The sequence below is a fragment of the Rhinolophus sinicus genome, chromosome 17 (genome assembly GCF_057876585.1).
Source record: "Rhinolophus sinicus isolate RSI-liver-muscle chromosome 17, RSI-T2T, whole genome shotgun sequence".
Classification (NCBI taxonomy): domain Eukaryota; kingdom Metazoa; phylum Chordata; class Mammalia; order Chiroptera; family Rhinolophidae; genus Rhinolophus; species Rhinolophus sinicus.
The window spans coordinates 71212308-71227928 of record NC_142517.1 but is presented as its reverse complement, the minus strand read 5'-3'; the positions used below and the strand labels follow the sequence as shown (position 1 = coordinate 71227928).

Sequence of the window (15621 nt, the reverse complement as noted above, 5' to 3'; positions counted from 1 at the left end):
AGTACGCTCCGTTTGGTCACACGAGTACTACCACCTCACCAATAACGTGTAGGTCCTCACTAATACTGTGTAATCTTTACCTCTTCAGACCTTATCTTGATTGTTCTAGCCTCTAACTCTTGTCATTCCAATGATACATATTATAGATCCACACTTGTTACTTACATTTCCAAAAATCTCTAAGCACCTAAAGAGGTTCCTCATTTTGCACCAAAATCTGACCTGAATTGTTGACGCTTGTGAAGTTACATACAGCCATTACTTTCTTAATGTGGGTGGATACTCATATTTTCCACTGCAGAAATATTTATATTTATATTAAATATTTATATGCTTGATTGTGGGGTTCTATACCAGACCCTGCTGGAGATGTTTTATAAATATATGGAATAAGTACCTATCACCCTTCTAAAAATCTGAAAATTCTGAATTTCAATATGCGTCTCTTCCTAAAAGTTTCAGATAAGAAATTGTGGATCTGTAGTGATTTGGGCAGATAATCAGCTTAGTCCAGGAGATGGTTATATATCTATAGCATGCTGGGTAGTATGGCAGGAAAAAAAAAAGTAAAAGCATAAGACAAGCTCCCCACTTTTAAGGAGATTGTGTTCAAACTGCCTTGCTTTGTTGTTTAAATGGAAGATAAGCCACATGACACAGGATTGTAAACTCCTGGAGATCGGGGCCCATAAGTTCTTTCATACATGCTTTGGTAGAGTATTAACTAGTGATGAGCTTATTTCAGAGTACGGACTATTACTTTCCAGTCCATTTAGAGAAGACTTCAGTTCACCTCTATAGAGCTCAGTTCTCACAGACAGCAGAACAAAATTCCCATCAGATCTCAAGCCAGATGTCCCAGCCATGGTGCTACTTCTCATAAACACTACGTCAGAACTAACTAACTACATGGGACTGAGGAAAGAAAAGACTGCTGCTGCTTCAGTGACACCGTCTGATGGCTCCCTGGGTCTGATCAATTCCAGCCAGGGTCACCTACGGCCTTGGGCTGTTCCATCTTGGGCAGGGAGTAGATCACTTATTACCTTAAATACTGTTAATATTTAATTAATGTAAATACTTTTTGAGTTGATATTTTTAAATTTGATTTACTTCCTCTACTGTTTCTCCCCAAGTCCACATTCAGTTCTTTGTTTCAAACAATGGAAATGCTCGTGCCATAATGGAGTGACGCCTTGCACTATCAAGTGAAGGAATGTCATCTTGCAGTGACATTTACGAATCCCAAACTAAGTAGATAACCTGTTACTTGTAGTTGTTAGCCTGTTTTCGGGGCAGGTACAAAATAGCCAAGTTCTGTTTGGCCATTTAAATTATGTGTGCACAAAGATAAAATGTTATTTTAACTGTTGTTTACTTTTAGCAAGCCATGTTTCTTGCCTCTTAGAAGAGTAGCATCTAGTAAGAACATATTACTATGTAAACATTCAATACTGACACTGTAGGGTAAGTGGAGGACAGAAAAAAGATCTTGGACTCATTTTATTAGCTAAGCAACATATCTCCATAGGGGGAGCCCCTCCTCTTGCATCCCCTGCTTCACTTTCCTCCTCAAACCACAGGTTGTGATCATTCATTCTAATCCTTGACACGTCCAGTTGTGCTTAACGCATGCGCTTGGATTCCAGCTCAAGGTGCTTTTGTGCAGGTTGCTTAAGACTTTAGAGCTTGTGTGCAGGGAAATGCCATACTGCGATGACAGTTACTTCTGTAATTCAAATAAAATTGCCTACTTTAGGTTTAATATTTATAAAATGGGTGTCTCTGAAGGTTAATACTAGCTTTCTATAGCAGGTTATTTCTCTTTCTGTCCCCCCTTCTTTACTGTTTGTTATTAGACTCTCTTCAGGAGGAGAAATAGTGTATGTTACCTATATTTTCTTTTTTCCTTTCAGGAAAATGGTGAAAAATACCATTCAATTAAATTTAAGACCCCAAAGAAAAATACATGTAATTATGAACTAAACATGTTCAAGAGATTCTTATCCGGTTTCTGGGATAGTAACCATTAAGCAAATGGATAAAGACTTTTCCATATTTCATCCTCTACCTTCTAGTTACACCCTCAATAGAAAAAGTAGATTATTGATGGGAAATGATTCCTGTATTATCTAACCTCTCAATAGGAAGGAATACAAGGGTAATGGTCTTCCGCATTTAATATACTGCCTTTTGTTTCACAATCTAAAATAGGTTCACTACTGAAGATTTGAGGAGGCTCTTTGTAGGTTTTTTTTTTTTTTAAATCCTTTTTGCCAAGCATAACATAAATTATTAACCACATAGAAATATTTACCGGAGTATCTTTTCAGTGCCACGAGTTAAGGAAATTAGAAGCTGGATTAAATATGAGATTTGGGAAGGCCCTTATTAATGATTTCTAGAGAGGAATTAGAGTTTTTATTTTAGCATGTGAAATTTTAACCATTACAATATGTAAGCCAGAAATGGGATAATGTTTACTCTGAAAAGACAACTTTTCACAAGGTATTATATTTCAGTGTGATGGATAATATCTCTGTGCTTAGTGGCCTGGGGTGCAATACTCTGTCTGATACAGAACAGGCAATTAACATCTTCTATGAGGGCATTTGGGTGTGTGGGTGAAATTACATTAACAGCTCTGAATTGAAGGTTTGTGGGCAGTTTTGGAGATAAAGTGGTATGAGTGTGTAATCTGGTGTAGCATTCGGGCAAGGGGTTGAAGAGCAAAGATGTCCATTGTGACAAGGACACCATAAGTCTGGTGTTACAGTGTGCAAGTATTTATTAGTTATGGAAAATAGCACGTATGAATGCATAATCATTTGAATTGTGCCCTGCAAATGGGTAGGATTTATAATTGGGGACATCTTAGCATTGCATGTGGGTGTTTAGTTTGCCTACAAATAATTTTCCATCACCTTTATCATCTGTCTGCTTTAATTAGATATTTTGCTTTGCATACATATTACAATAGAAGTGAAGTATCACTTTCTTGTATATTTTAATGTAAGGATGAAGTGAGACCAAAACCAAGATAAGAAATTTCATTAAAATATATCACATCAAATTTCACTTTGAAAAATTAAAATCTAGAATGTATACTCAGTAGAAGTAATGAAATTTATTTACCAGTGATAAGAAGCAACACTGACTTCCTTTTGGATAAGATAACATTTTCAACAACAACTAGGCTGTTATAATTCTGTGGTGACTTAAGAAAAATTCAGTGCTACATTGTAGGATAAAATGTCCAATATTCTTCTGTCTTATAAATAAATCTTGTGACTTACGCCTACATTTGGAGTTTGCCATGAGGACATTCTGTGGTCCTTTCTTCTTTCCAATCTTTTGCCTCATTTCAATCTTTAATATTATAAATTTGGGAACTGGATATTGCATTTTAAAGTACTAATTATATCTGCATAGTATAAACAAACAATAAAACAAGAGGAAAATGTTCTCTAAACTAATTTTTCAAAGTATTATAGCAAATAACCATAGGCTGGGGCAGATAAACACACACACACACACACACACACACACACACACAACAAACGAACAACAGAAAAACCCCAAAAGTCTGAGAGTTTCAGACTGCTCAAAGAAAGCCTTGCATTTGTTTTCCTTTATATTTTTAAAATTTTTATTTAATTTATTGGGGTGACATTTGTTAGTAAAATTACATAGGTTTCAAGTGTACAATTCTATAACATATCATCTATATATCACATTGTGTGGTCACCGCCCAGAGTCAGTTCTCCTTCCATCACCATATATTTGACTCCCTTTACCTTCTTCTACCATCCCTTCCCCCCCTAACCCTCTGGTTACCACTAAACTATTGTCCGTGTCTATGATTGTTTGTCTGTCTTGTTCATTTTTTGCTTTCAGTTTTATATCCCACGTATGAGATAAGTCATATGGTTCTCAAGTTTCTGTCTGACTTACTTCACTTAGCATGATAATCTCAAGATCCATCCATGTTGTCACAAACGGCAGCATTTCATCTTATGACCAAGTAGTATACCATTGTGTATGAGTATATATACCGCATCTTCTTTATCCAATCATCTCTTGAAGGACACTTTGGTTGTTTCCATGTCTTGGCCACCATGAATAATGCTGCAGTGAACATCGGGGTACATATATCTTTATGGATAAATGTTTTCAGATTTTGGGGGTAGATACCCAGGAGAGGGATTGCTTGACTAAAGGAAAACAAATGCAGTCAGAGCACTTGACTGCATTTGTTTTCCTTTAGTTGAGGCTGGAGCCCAGGCAGTAGATGAAGTAGCTGACACCATAGTTTCTATTTGACCAGTTCAGGTGAAGATAGCCCAGAGCAGGGGGCAAAGCTGGCAAGTACTGAACATCGCCAGTCTTTCCCCTCGTTTTTAGTCCCTATTCTCCTTTCAAAAGCTCATTGTCTCCCTGCTTTTCAGTCCCTTTCTGCAGTCAAGCTAAGAACAAACAGGATATACTCAAGATAGGCAGTCTTGTGCGATGGTTTAGGACACAGACTTTGGAATTACGTAAACATGAATCTGAATCTTAGCTCTTATGAATTTGGGAATATTGCTTCATCCCTCTAATCCTTAGTTTCCTCATCTTTATTATAGGAACAGTAATAAAATTACCTCAATGAGATAGTATAAGACTATGAGCACATTTAATGCATTTTGTACAATGCCTACCTTAAGGGGCAGAGTGTAGGAGAAGAATGTGGTTCTTCAGTTAGGGATTCAGACCCCAAGGTTTCTAGTCCAACTAGTACAGGTTTCCCAACATGCTCTAGCATCCACGACCTCTGTGGGGACCACTGACTGAGAGTCAGAACAGATCCTGTGCATGGAGAGTAAGTACATCAGCAAGTGTTTATTGAATATCTACTCCGTGATAGCACCATATAAAGTTTTCGGGGAACCTCCCTGTCAACCTTGTAGGGGGTCAACAGGAAAGGATTTATAGGATAGAATGCATGCACAGAAGATATAAGGGAACCTTACTTTCCAGACATTGAGAAGGAGGACTTGTAAGCAAATAAATCTCAAGTCTTGGGGAATAAGATCAGACAGACTTTATACATTTAACCTGTATAAAATGTGTAGTAGCAATCTGCATCTATCATGATTCACTGTAGATACTAGAGAACTAAGAATTAACTAAAAATTAATAAGAAAACACTTCTAAATTTAAAACAAAAAGATTGATTAATACTGCACCCCTTTGACATTCATAGAGTATACTTCACAGGCTTTTGAGAAATCCTACATTCCAAAATACCTCTTTTTTTTTTTTTTTAACCCAGAGTTGAGAATAACAAAGACACCTTGAAAGATGGATATTGAGCAGTTGCTAAGCTCATTAATGAGCTAAATAATTACCCCATTACAGAAACCTCCTGGGTCTTGATTCAGATTTGTCTCAACAAAATTACAAATTACTATCTGTCATAACCTTTCTAAACTCACTCATGAATGGTTAAAACCAGCGATGTTAAATCTGTGAATGCCAAGGATCTACTATAATAAGAGACATTTCATGTGAATGGCTTACCGTTACAGGTAATTATCGTGGAGAACAGTAACAATTATGTATCTCATTAAACAAGTACCTAATTCATGTTATAAATCTGGCTTGCTTAGAACACAATCTTTATAGTTTTTGTTCGTGCAACACGGTCAGATGCTCTCATGACTATTAAAACAGTGAAAGGGAAAATTGACCTTTGGTTCAGTTTGAATAATGTTTTATAAATCTTTCAGAGGTTCTTAGTAGACAGGAATGTAATATCCTTTATGCCTTGAGGATTCCATACAATGTGAATTATGTATGGTAGCCATTTCTGTATGTGTTACTCCTTTAGTGTGGTGAAGTCATCTCTGTAGATTAGGAACTTAGTCCCTAGAACACAAATAAGCAATTGGATACTATAGCTCAGAAACGCCTGTATCAAAAACAATCTATTATAAACTATCGAGAATTTTACGATGTACTTGTATCATGCCAGATTCTGGACTGTCAGTGATTATTCATTCTCATTCACCTCCGTGTGTATGGTCCTCCACAATTGAATAACTATGATAAAATGGAAAGATACAGTTTTTTAAAAACTCAACTTTACTGAGATACAATTTACATAACATATGCCCTATTATAAGTATACATTTGAAAGGCTGTGCAAATACACACATTAACGTAACCACTACCCCAAATCTAGAACCTTTCTATAACCTGTAAATTCCTTGTTACACCCCCTACCACTGCCACTCCACCACATACTTCCTGCCTCAGGCAACCACTAATGTGATTTCTATCGCAATATATTAGTTATGCCTTTTAAAAAAAAAAAAATCACATAAGGGGAATCATAGTGTGCTCTTTTGTGTCCAATTTCTTTTGCTCAGCATAATGTTTGAGATTCATGTTGCATGAATAAATTTCCTTTCACTGCTGAGTAGTATCCCGTTTTATGAATACAGCCTAATTTGTTTATTCATTCAACTGTTGAGGGATCTTTTGGTTTAAGGTTTTGGAATATTATGAAAAAAATCTTTAATTTCTTTTTTTGTAATATCTTTGTCTGGTTTTGATACCAGGGTGAGGCTAATCTCTTAAAACAAGTTCCAAAGTGTTCTCTTTTCTCTCGTTTGCAGAAAGAATTTAAGGGTAGTATTAGTCCTTTAAAATGGTTAATAGAATTTACTGGTGATTCCACCTGGACCTGGAGTTTCTCTGTGGAAAGGATTTTAATTGTGTATTTCAAGACATTTGTCCATTTCATCTAGGTTATCAAAATTAATTGGCCTCAAATTTTTCATAACACATCTTTGTTGTCCTTTTAATTTATCTGAGAGTAGTAGTAATGTCACCATTTTTGATATTGGTTTGCATTTTCTTCTTTTTTCTCATTAGGGTTTTTCCAATTTTATTAATCTTCTCAAAGAACCAACTTTTGGTTTCATTAAGTTTGTTCAATGTTTGTACATTTATTTGTTGATTTTTTACTCTATTTCTTTCTACTTTTGTGGATTAATTTGCTCTTCTTTTTTCACATTCTTAAAGAAGCTTAGATCATTTGAAATCTTTCTTCTCTTGTAATACAATCATTTAAAGCTATAAATGTTTCTTAAAGCACTTCTTTGTTTGAAATACCACAAAATTTGATATGTTATGATTTCATTATCATTAAGTTCAAAATATTTTCTAGCTTCTCTTGTTATTTCTTTGGCCTTGAGTTACTTAAAATATATTGTTTAATTTCCAAACATTTTGCAGTTTTGCAAATATGTTTTTGTTATCGATTTCTCACTAATTCTGTTATAATTAGAAAATGTATCGGTAGGATTTCAATCCTTTGAAATATATTGGGACTTCTATTATCCAACATATGGTCTATCTTATTGAATATTCCATGTGCATACAAACAAATGTATATTCTGTTGTTGAGTATAGTATTCTAGAAATGTCAATTAGGTCATGTTGGTTGATAGCATTTTTCAAGTCTTCTTTATACATAATGATTTTCAGTTTACATTTCTATCAATTACTGAAAGAGTAGTGTTAATTCCAACCATATTTGTGAATGTGTCTATTTCTCCTTTCAGGTCTGTCTCTTATTTATATGTTTTGTATCTTTCTTACTGGGTACATACACATTTAGGATCGTTATGTCATCTTGATAAGTTGATTTTTTTTATTATAAAGATTATTCTTTAGTTCCAATAATTTTCCTTGTCCTGAAATCACTTTGTCTGTTACTAATATACCTGCACCAGGTCTTTAAACTTTTTTTATTAACCATGTTTTCATGGTATGTGTTTTTACATCCTCTTAATTTTAACCTATCTATATCTTTATATTTGTAATGTATTTCACATAGATAACATCTAATTGAGTGTTGGGTTTTTTGCCCAGTCTGAAAATACCCCTCTTTGGTTGCTATATTAATCTATTCTTATTTAATATACTTATTGCTATAGTTGGATTTAAGTTTACCATCTTATTTGTTTTCTGTTTGTCCCATCAGTTCTTTGTTACTTTTACCCTCATTTCCTGCCTTCTTTTACGTTAACTGAGCACTTCTAGTATTTTTTATCTCTTCTATTGAATTATTAACTATACTTTTTTGTTTTACTTTTTTAGTGATCTCTCTGGAGTTTAGCATGTGCATTTTTAACTTATTACTATCTACCTTATTATATAACATTATACTACTTTATGTATCATATAAGAACTTAACATAGTAGTATTCCATTGTGTATATATACTATTCGGCAGTAAGAAAAGATGATATAGGAACATTTGTGACAACATGAATGGATCTTGGGAGAGTAATGCTGAGTGAAACAAGTCAGACAGAAAAAGCAGAGAACCATGTGATTTCACTGATATGTGGTATATAAACCAAAAACAACAAAAGAACAAGACAAACAAATGAGAAACAGAAACTCATAGACACAGACAATAGTTTAGTGGTTGCCAGAGGGTAAGGGGGGCGGGGGGTGGGGGGTGGGAGATGAGGGTAAGGGGGATCGAATATATAGTGATGGAAGGAGAACTGACTCTGGGTGATGAACACACAATGGGATTTATAGATGATGTAATACAGAATTGTACACCTGAAATCTATGTAATTTTACTAACAATTGTCACCCCAATAAATTTAATAAAAAAATTAAAAAAAAAAAAAAAAAGAACTTAACATACTTCAACTTCCTACCTCCCTTATTATTCTTATATATTTTATTTATTCATGTTATAAACCTGTCAATACATTCTTAACATTTTTGTTTTGAATTGTAATGTATCTCTGTAAAAATTTTAAAATTCATGAAGTTTTGTTTGAAATCAGTTTTTATCAACCTGTGGAACTTTCCTGTAGCATTATTTATGGTACAAGTTTGCTGACAACAACTTCTCTTAGCTTTTGTTTGTCTGAAAATTTCTTTATTTTACCTTCATTTTTGAACATTTTTGTGGAATATGAAATTCTAGTTTGACTTTGTTTTTCACTCATCACTTTAAAGTTGTAGTTTTATTTTCTAGCCTTGTGTTTTTGTTGTTATTGGTGGTGGGTTTGTTTGTTTTTTTCTGGTAAGAAGCCAGTGACAGTTCTTTATTTCTCTGTATATATTGTATCTTATTTTCCTCTTTGGCTACATCTTGGATTTTTTTTATCATTAGTTTCCAGGACTTTGATTTTGAAATACATTGGCATAGTTGTATGTTTACCCTCCTAGAGTTTATTGAGCTTCTTAGAACTATAGGTTTATCTTTTTCATCAAATTTGGAAAATTTTAACAACTCTTCAAATGTTTTTTTCTGTCTTCCTTTCCTTCTGTGATTCTAATTATAAAAATGGTAGATTTCTTGATATTATCCCACAGATTACTACAGGTTTTTTTTTTTTTTTCAGCCTTTTCCCCTGTTTTCTGTATGAATATTTTCTGTCTTTACTTGTAAGTGCACTGATCTTTTCTTTTTTAGTGTCTATTAGGGCCATGCAGGTGACTTTTTCATTTCAGATATCATATTTTTTCTGTTCTAGAAGTTATCTTTGGTTCTTTTTCATAATTTTCAAGTCTCATATCATGGGCATATTATCCTTTTTATTCTTAAACATATTTAGTATAATGGATGTTCTAAAGTTCTTGTCTACTAATCCCATCATAATTGTCATTTTTGGGTTTGTTTGTATTTACTTTTTTTTCATGTTCAATACATATAAATTTGACGCTGGACATTGTGTTATACTGTCAATTATTTGAATTTTGCTGTCATTGCTTAATAAGAATTGAGTTATTTTCTGAAAGTCAGTTAATTTACTTTAAGATCAACTTGATCTTTCGGAAACTGGTTTTTAAGGTTTGTTATTGTGGTTCTAGAATAATCTGTCCTCTAGAGCTACAGTATCCTTACTCATAAGATATGACCCTGGGGTCTCTGCTTAATGTCTCACATGCTCTGTGAGATTCTCCTTCACTTCAGTACCCGGTCCTACAGATCACAGCCACCGCAGCTTTCCTGAACTCTGAACTCTTGTCTCCACACGTCAGCAAGACCCTGTGTTCTTCTTGGGTTTTCCTCTTCCCGAATCAGCAGAAAAGTCAAGGTTGTCAGAAGATTACTCTGTGTGTGTGTGTGTGTGTGTGTGTGTGTGTGTGTGTGTGTGTGTGTGCCATTCTCTGAGATCCCAGTGCTGTGCCGCACAGTTGTCAGTGTCTGAAAACTGTTGTTTCCTATATTTTGTCCAGTTTGCTAGTAATGTATGGCAGGAGGGCTAGTCTGGTATTAGTTTTCCATCATGACTAGAAGCAGAAGCAAAAATGTATCACTTGTCAGTATAAGGAAGAAACATTAGGGCAAGATCATGTTGATAGGATGAAACCCTTTTAAAAGCTTTATGGAGACAGGATCAGAAGAGAGAAAGAATGCCAACAGATTTATTGCATCTTGTAGAAAATAGACCAGGAGAACAGTGCAGGTCGTGAAACAAGTACTCAGCTCAGAGAAAATTACTGGGTGTCCTGTGACCCAGCAATTCCAGAAACTTACCTATTTAGAGTTCAGTGGAATGTAATTTCAACGTGAATCCTAGATATGAACTTGAAGTTCTGAAGCAGGGAGGGAAATGAAACAGGATTCCCCTGGTTACCAGTGGAATTGAGAGAATAATAAAAGCACAAATAGAAGCAAACTAAAAAGGAAAGACTCATAGAAATGTTGTATTATCTAGGATTCAGTGTTTCTTGATAGGCATGAGGGCAATGTATAGTAATTTTCTCCATCCCTTAGATTTCGTGCAGAATCAAAGTAATTAAGTAATATACTTATTATTCATACATTCTTCATATAACCTATACTCTGAGATTCTCTGTCTCCATAAAAAATAGTGTCTGCACATTAAAATATTTGGTTATGTCTGATGTGACAGTGGAAAGTTACTCAAGGATGTGACAGGGAAGCTTAGCAAATGCTTGAATTGGAAAGGCAGCAGTGGAGAAGAGACCAATTATACCTAGGTGTGAGGTTGTAGGGTACTTAGTCTATCTTCACTCATTGAAATTGAGGTAAGATGGATGGCCCTTCAGCAGGTAACGAGTTTTAGGTATCTGTTCAAGCTGAGGTTTTGAGAGGTAAGTTAAGGACCTTTTAGAATTTAAGAAGTTGAAGTTTTATAGGTATTATCCTTCATTTCTCTCAAGATGAAATCATGAAACAAGATAGAAGACCAAAAGAACTCAGAGTTGGTAGTAGTTATAATGGATCCAGGTGGACAATACCAGAGCAAGCAGAGTATCCAGAATTATTGTAGACCTCCTGACAATAGCAACTTGAAATTTTGGTTCTGTCATTACTGAAAATAAGTCTTAAAAACTCTGAAAGCTCTCTCTTCATGGAATTTTAAAATATTATGTAGCTGGAAACAGGTTAAAATATAGTACATAGTAAAGAGTGAAGGTTTTGGCTTATTTTTTGAGCCAGAGAAGGTGAAATATTTATTAAGATAACATATACTAAAACTTGAAAAAGTAGTGTTGTTAGCACCTTGGAAATCAGGAATGTAAATCTGTATGACTTTAGTAAATCAGGAAAATGAATACGGGTTGTAGCACAATAGAAATTGCTGCCAGATAGTATATACATGTAAGTAGGGAAACCAAAATATGTAGTAGATTCAGAGTAACCCAAGGCTTTCTAGGAAAAAAAAGCAAGAATAGTGGAATAATATATGCAATGCAGTTAAAGTAGTATAGATTAATTCATTGCCTATATATTAAGCACCAAATATATGTGAGATATTATGCACGACATTTTGCTATACACTCTGGTCATTAACTTTAAAAAATCAGAACATGCAATATTTCAAATAGTTTGTGGACTAGCAGAAAAAGAATATATGGACCCACCCACCATTAGATTAAATGAAGTTCCTTACTTGTGGGAAATTGGATGGCCACACACTGTAGAGACAAACACACATGCCTTTCCATAGCCCAATTCCTAAGCAGGGAGGGTGGTATACATCCCTGGGATGTGTGGGGCTCCTGTCTATAGAAACAATTTGATTAAATACTGTATTACAAAAGTCAGAATCCACGGGCTCATGGAGGTGTAGTAATTTATGAATGAAGGTCTACAATATTGGATAGAGAAGAGGAACTTAGGCATTTGTTTATTGTCCATGTGAAGATTGTTCGTGGTGCCCAGACACCATTTTTCCTGTTCAAGTCTAGGAACTCTTTCTTCTTGTCTTTTATTGTCAAAGTTACTACTTCCAGCTAGTTTTATATCTCCTACCATGAGAAAAAGGTAGCAATGCTATTATTACTCATAAAGTCATGGCTCTTTGAAACCTCTTTGTATTGAAACAAAATAGACAGATTTTCCTGCCTCTAATTCCCCAGTACTATTAATACTGGTTATATTGTTACTCATGAGTGTGTCCTCTATGAATACTGGCTTCTAAGGACCTAAAGGTGGTTACTGTGTTCCGTTGGTAATGACCAAACACAGATCTTAGAGTGTTCAGGGAAAGTGTGAATGACAATTTATTTTCTGGAATTAGGAATGTTATAGCATAACAATAGAACAGCATATATTCCAATCAAGTCTTCTCTTGAACTCTTGTTTTTAGGATCTGCTCTCTTTCAGTATTTCCTGTACTCCTGCTTTCCACACAGTGCCTCCAGCAGGAGAGAGCCTCTTGGTTTTTCTACAGAGGAGCGTCTGATAACCCTGCCTCTTGTCAAATTAGATACAGCAGTGATGTAGAGTGATTTCTCAATGACCTATTAATAGAAGGTGAACAGCAACAGGGATAATCTAAATCAGCAAATAAACAAAAGAAAATGCTAATTTTAATTTTATGTTTTTTGTTTTTTTCCTAAGCCTATTCTCCTTGAGCCAGAACGAGGTACATAATTTGTGATGCCTAGTGCAAAGTGATAATGCAGGGCCCCTAGTTTTAAAATTAAAAATGTCCAGATGGTAAGACTAGGTACCTAGATCAGAGATAAGTGAGGGGATTGGCCTCATGAGATGTGTCCTCCAGCCACCTGCCACATATGACATGAAGCAGAGGGGCATACACTCCTGACCCCAGACCCCTGCAGGGACAGAGGACGGCAGCAGTCACTGGACGGGGAGCAGGGAGGGGAAGGTATTGGACAGGAGGGTACAGGATGGGAGGGTCTAGAAAAAACTCAAACACGAGCTGTAGGAGGCAGGACTCCCTTAAGCTGAGGCTACAAGTCCCTGAAGCATGCTCCATTGTCCCATTAGACCACTTACAAAATATATTCACAAGGAAATTAAGAAATCTAAAATGGCAACCACAGAGTTACATTAAACCCCAAAGTGGGACCCTTGTGAGCGCTAGGTCCTAGGTCACTCGTCCATGAAGCTGGCCCTACTTGGACTTTTATGTACTGTCAACATCAACTGGTCATGTGGAAAGCACGTTAAACTCCTGCAGAACACAACAGGGGGAACAAATTTGTCACTTCATGTATAACATGGATAATCCTGACGTGGGATATCAAGAATTGGTAGTTTAGATTTCAGTAATTTCATTGGTTAATTGTTGACCTCTTAGTATTTCTAGAACCACAGGCTAGGGTGTGGGGATGGAGGAGAACGGCCAAGAAAGGCTGTGTTTCCTGGGCTTGAAAGATACAGACATCAGGAACCGTAAAACAGGTGGAACATGGTGTGTGCTCTAATGGAGATATGAACAAGAACAATAGGGAAACTGAGAATAAAGAAAGTAATTGGTGGGCATTGTGGAAAGCCTTGTCCAGGGTGGGGGGCGCGGGGCACGGGGCAGACTTCAGTCAGGCCAAGATGGATGGGTAGTATTTCAATTACCAGAGACGACGGGACAGACCTTCCAGACCAAAAGGATAGAATAAGAGGGACAGTAAAATGGAGAGCATGTTGATAGATACGCCCGTGTGCTGGACTTTCAGACATTCTTCTGTTGTATTTATTGAACATCTATTTTCCGGGCACTGAGCTAGAAACAGGAGATAGGAGAGTATAGGATTAGGGAGCAGACAAGTCCATTTTGTATCACAGTCCATTACTTCCCAGCCGTGTGGCTGAAGACAACTTACTTAACCCCGCTAAGCCTCAGTTTTAGTCATCTGTAAAATAAAGATACCCGTTTTATAGAATTATAGTGAAGATTAAATGAGATGTTTATAAAATACTCAACCAGCACCCTCAATCTAGTGAAGGAGACAAGCAAATACACAGATAACTATGATAGGACATGCTATGAGAGCACAGAAAGGAGAGTGGCCATCTCTGCCTGAGGGTTTAGTAAGCACTAGGGTTCCCTGAAGAGGTGATGTTTGACAAAGGGGCTGAAGGCTAAAGGTGCATTTGTGTAAGGCAAGGGCAACTGAGAAGGATCCTTCTTAGGGTTTGAAAATGATGAAACCTGTTTATGCTCTGGGTGGGGCCTGGGGCCAGGGAGTAGCTGCAGGAAGAAAAGGTTGACCATAAAAGACATATATAGATAAGGACAAAAAATAACCTTTCATTAGCACCCCAAACCAATTTTAGCTGATTCAAAAATAGCAGACTTCTCCACTGAGCAAAGATGAGAGAAGGCCTTCTGTGCCAGTTCTCCTTGAAGTAAGATGTAAACAAGTTTGCCTGAGAGTTTCTGCAGGAGAGATTCCATATATGGTTGTTTTTTTGTTTTTGTTTTTTCTTCCAGAAGAAATCTGGAGCCAGGAGAGGGAGGAAACGAGGGAGGGAGGAGAAGAAAGAGAGAGAGAGAGAGAGAAAGAGAGAGAGAGAGAGAGAGAGAGAGAGAGAGAGAGAGCCTCTCAAGAAGTGTACTTTTCCTGTCCTCATCTGGAACGTTTTGCTTAGTTGGCAGACATTTCACAAGACATGATTTGCTCTTTCAAAAAGGAGTCTTAGTGGTCTTGGTTGATGTGTTTTACCATGTGCTTGGTGCTTTAAAGGGCATGCCTTTTTCTCTCTTCTTCCTCCAGACTGAACATTTGCCTTTGCAGACTCAGTTCAAAGAAAAAGAAGTTGGCTGTCTGCAGCACTCTGTGAGTAACGCTGTCCTGTTGTCGGGGTGCGCCCAGGTGGAGCCAGTGGCCACCGTGCTTATTAAAATATCATCTGATGTCTATGAAATTTCATTTTATTCACCTCTGCTCTCTATGCATCTGTAGTGTGATTCTGTAAAGTCCCTGAGTTTGCTTATCCCTCTTAGAAGCAATGAAGTTTTATGAAACCAATAACCAGGTAGAGGGATCAGTACCAGAGACATCAGAGCAGCATGTGGGGTTCATTTTATGGTGTCAGCTATGACCCAAGGTCACACAAGGAAGAAAGGTCAAGACAAGAGGGTAATTTTGATAGTGCTTATTCTCAGTCGTGTTGGGCATAAGGTCCAATACCAGTTCGTTTCGCTATGTCTCTTCCCTAACTCCCCACTGCTGAATCCTGAGGTTTCTTTTGGGGTTTGGCTTTGTTTTGTTTTGGATTGTTTGACTTAATTCTCTGTATATCCCATGCACTCATTTCGAGCTTGAGGCATGCTGAGGGACTCTTGAAGTCAAGCCTTGTTCTTCTCCAGTTTAC

General features: G+C 36.5%; 1 protein-coding gene across 2 annotated transcripts in view; it reads left to right on the top strand.

Moving 5' to 3' along the window:
- Positions 1–15621, top strand: part of NECTIN3 (nectin cell adhesion molecule 3) — a 129087-nt gene that overhangs the window by 99094 nt on the left and 14372 nt on the right. The window contains exon 8 of one of the 2 annotated variants that reach the window (XM_019711639.3): positions 15021–15083. The exons of the other annotated variant lie outside the window; for it this stretch is intronic. Coding sequence (XP_019567198.3) covers positions 15021–15083 — 63 coding nt within the window. The remainder of the gene's footprint in view (positions 1–15020; positions 15084–15621) is intronic. 2 annotated transcript variants of the gene reach the window in all.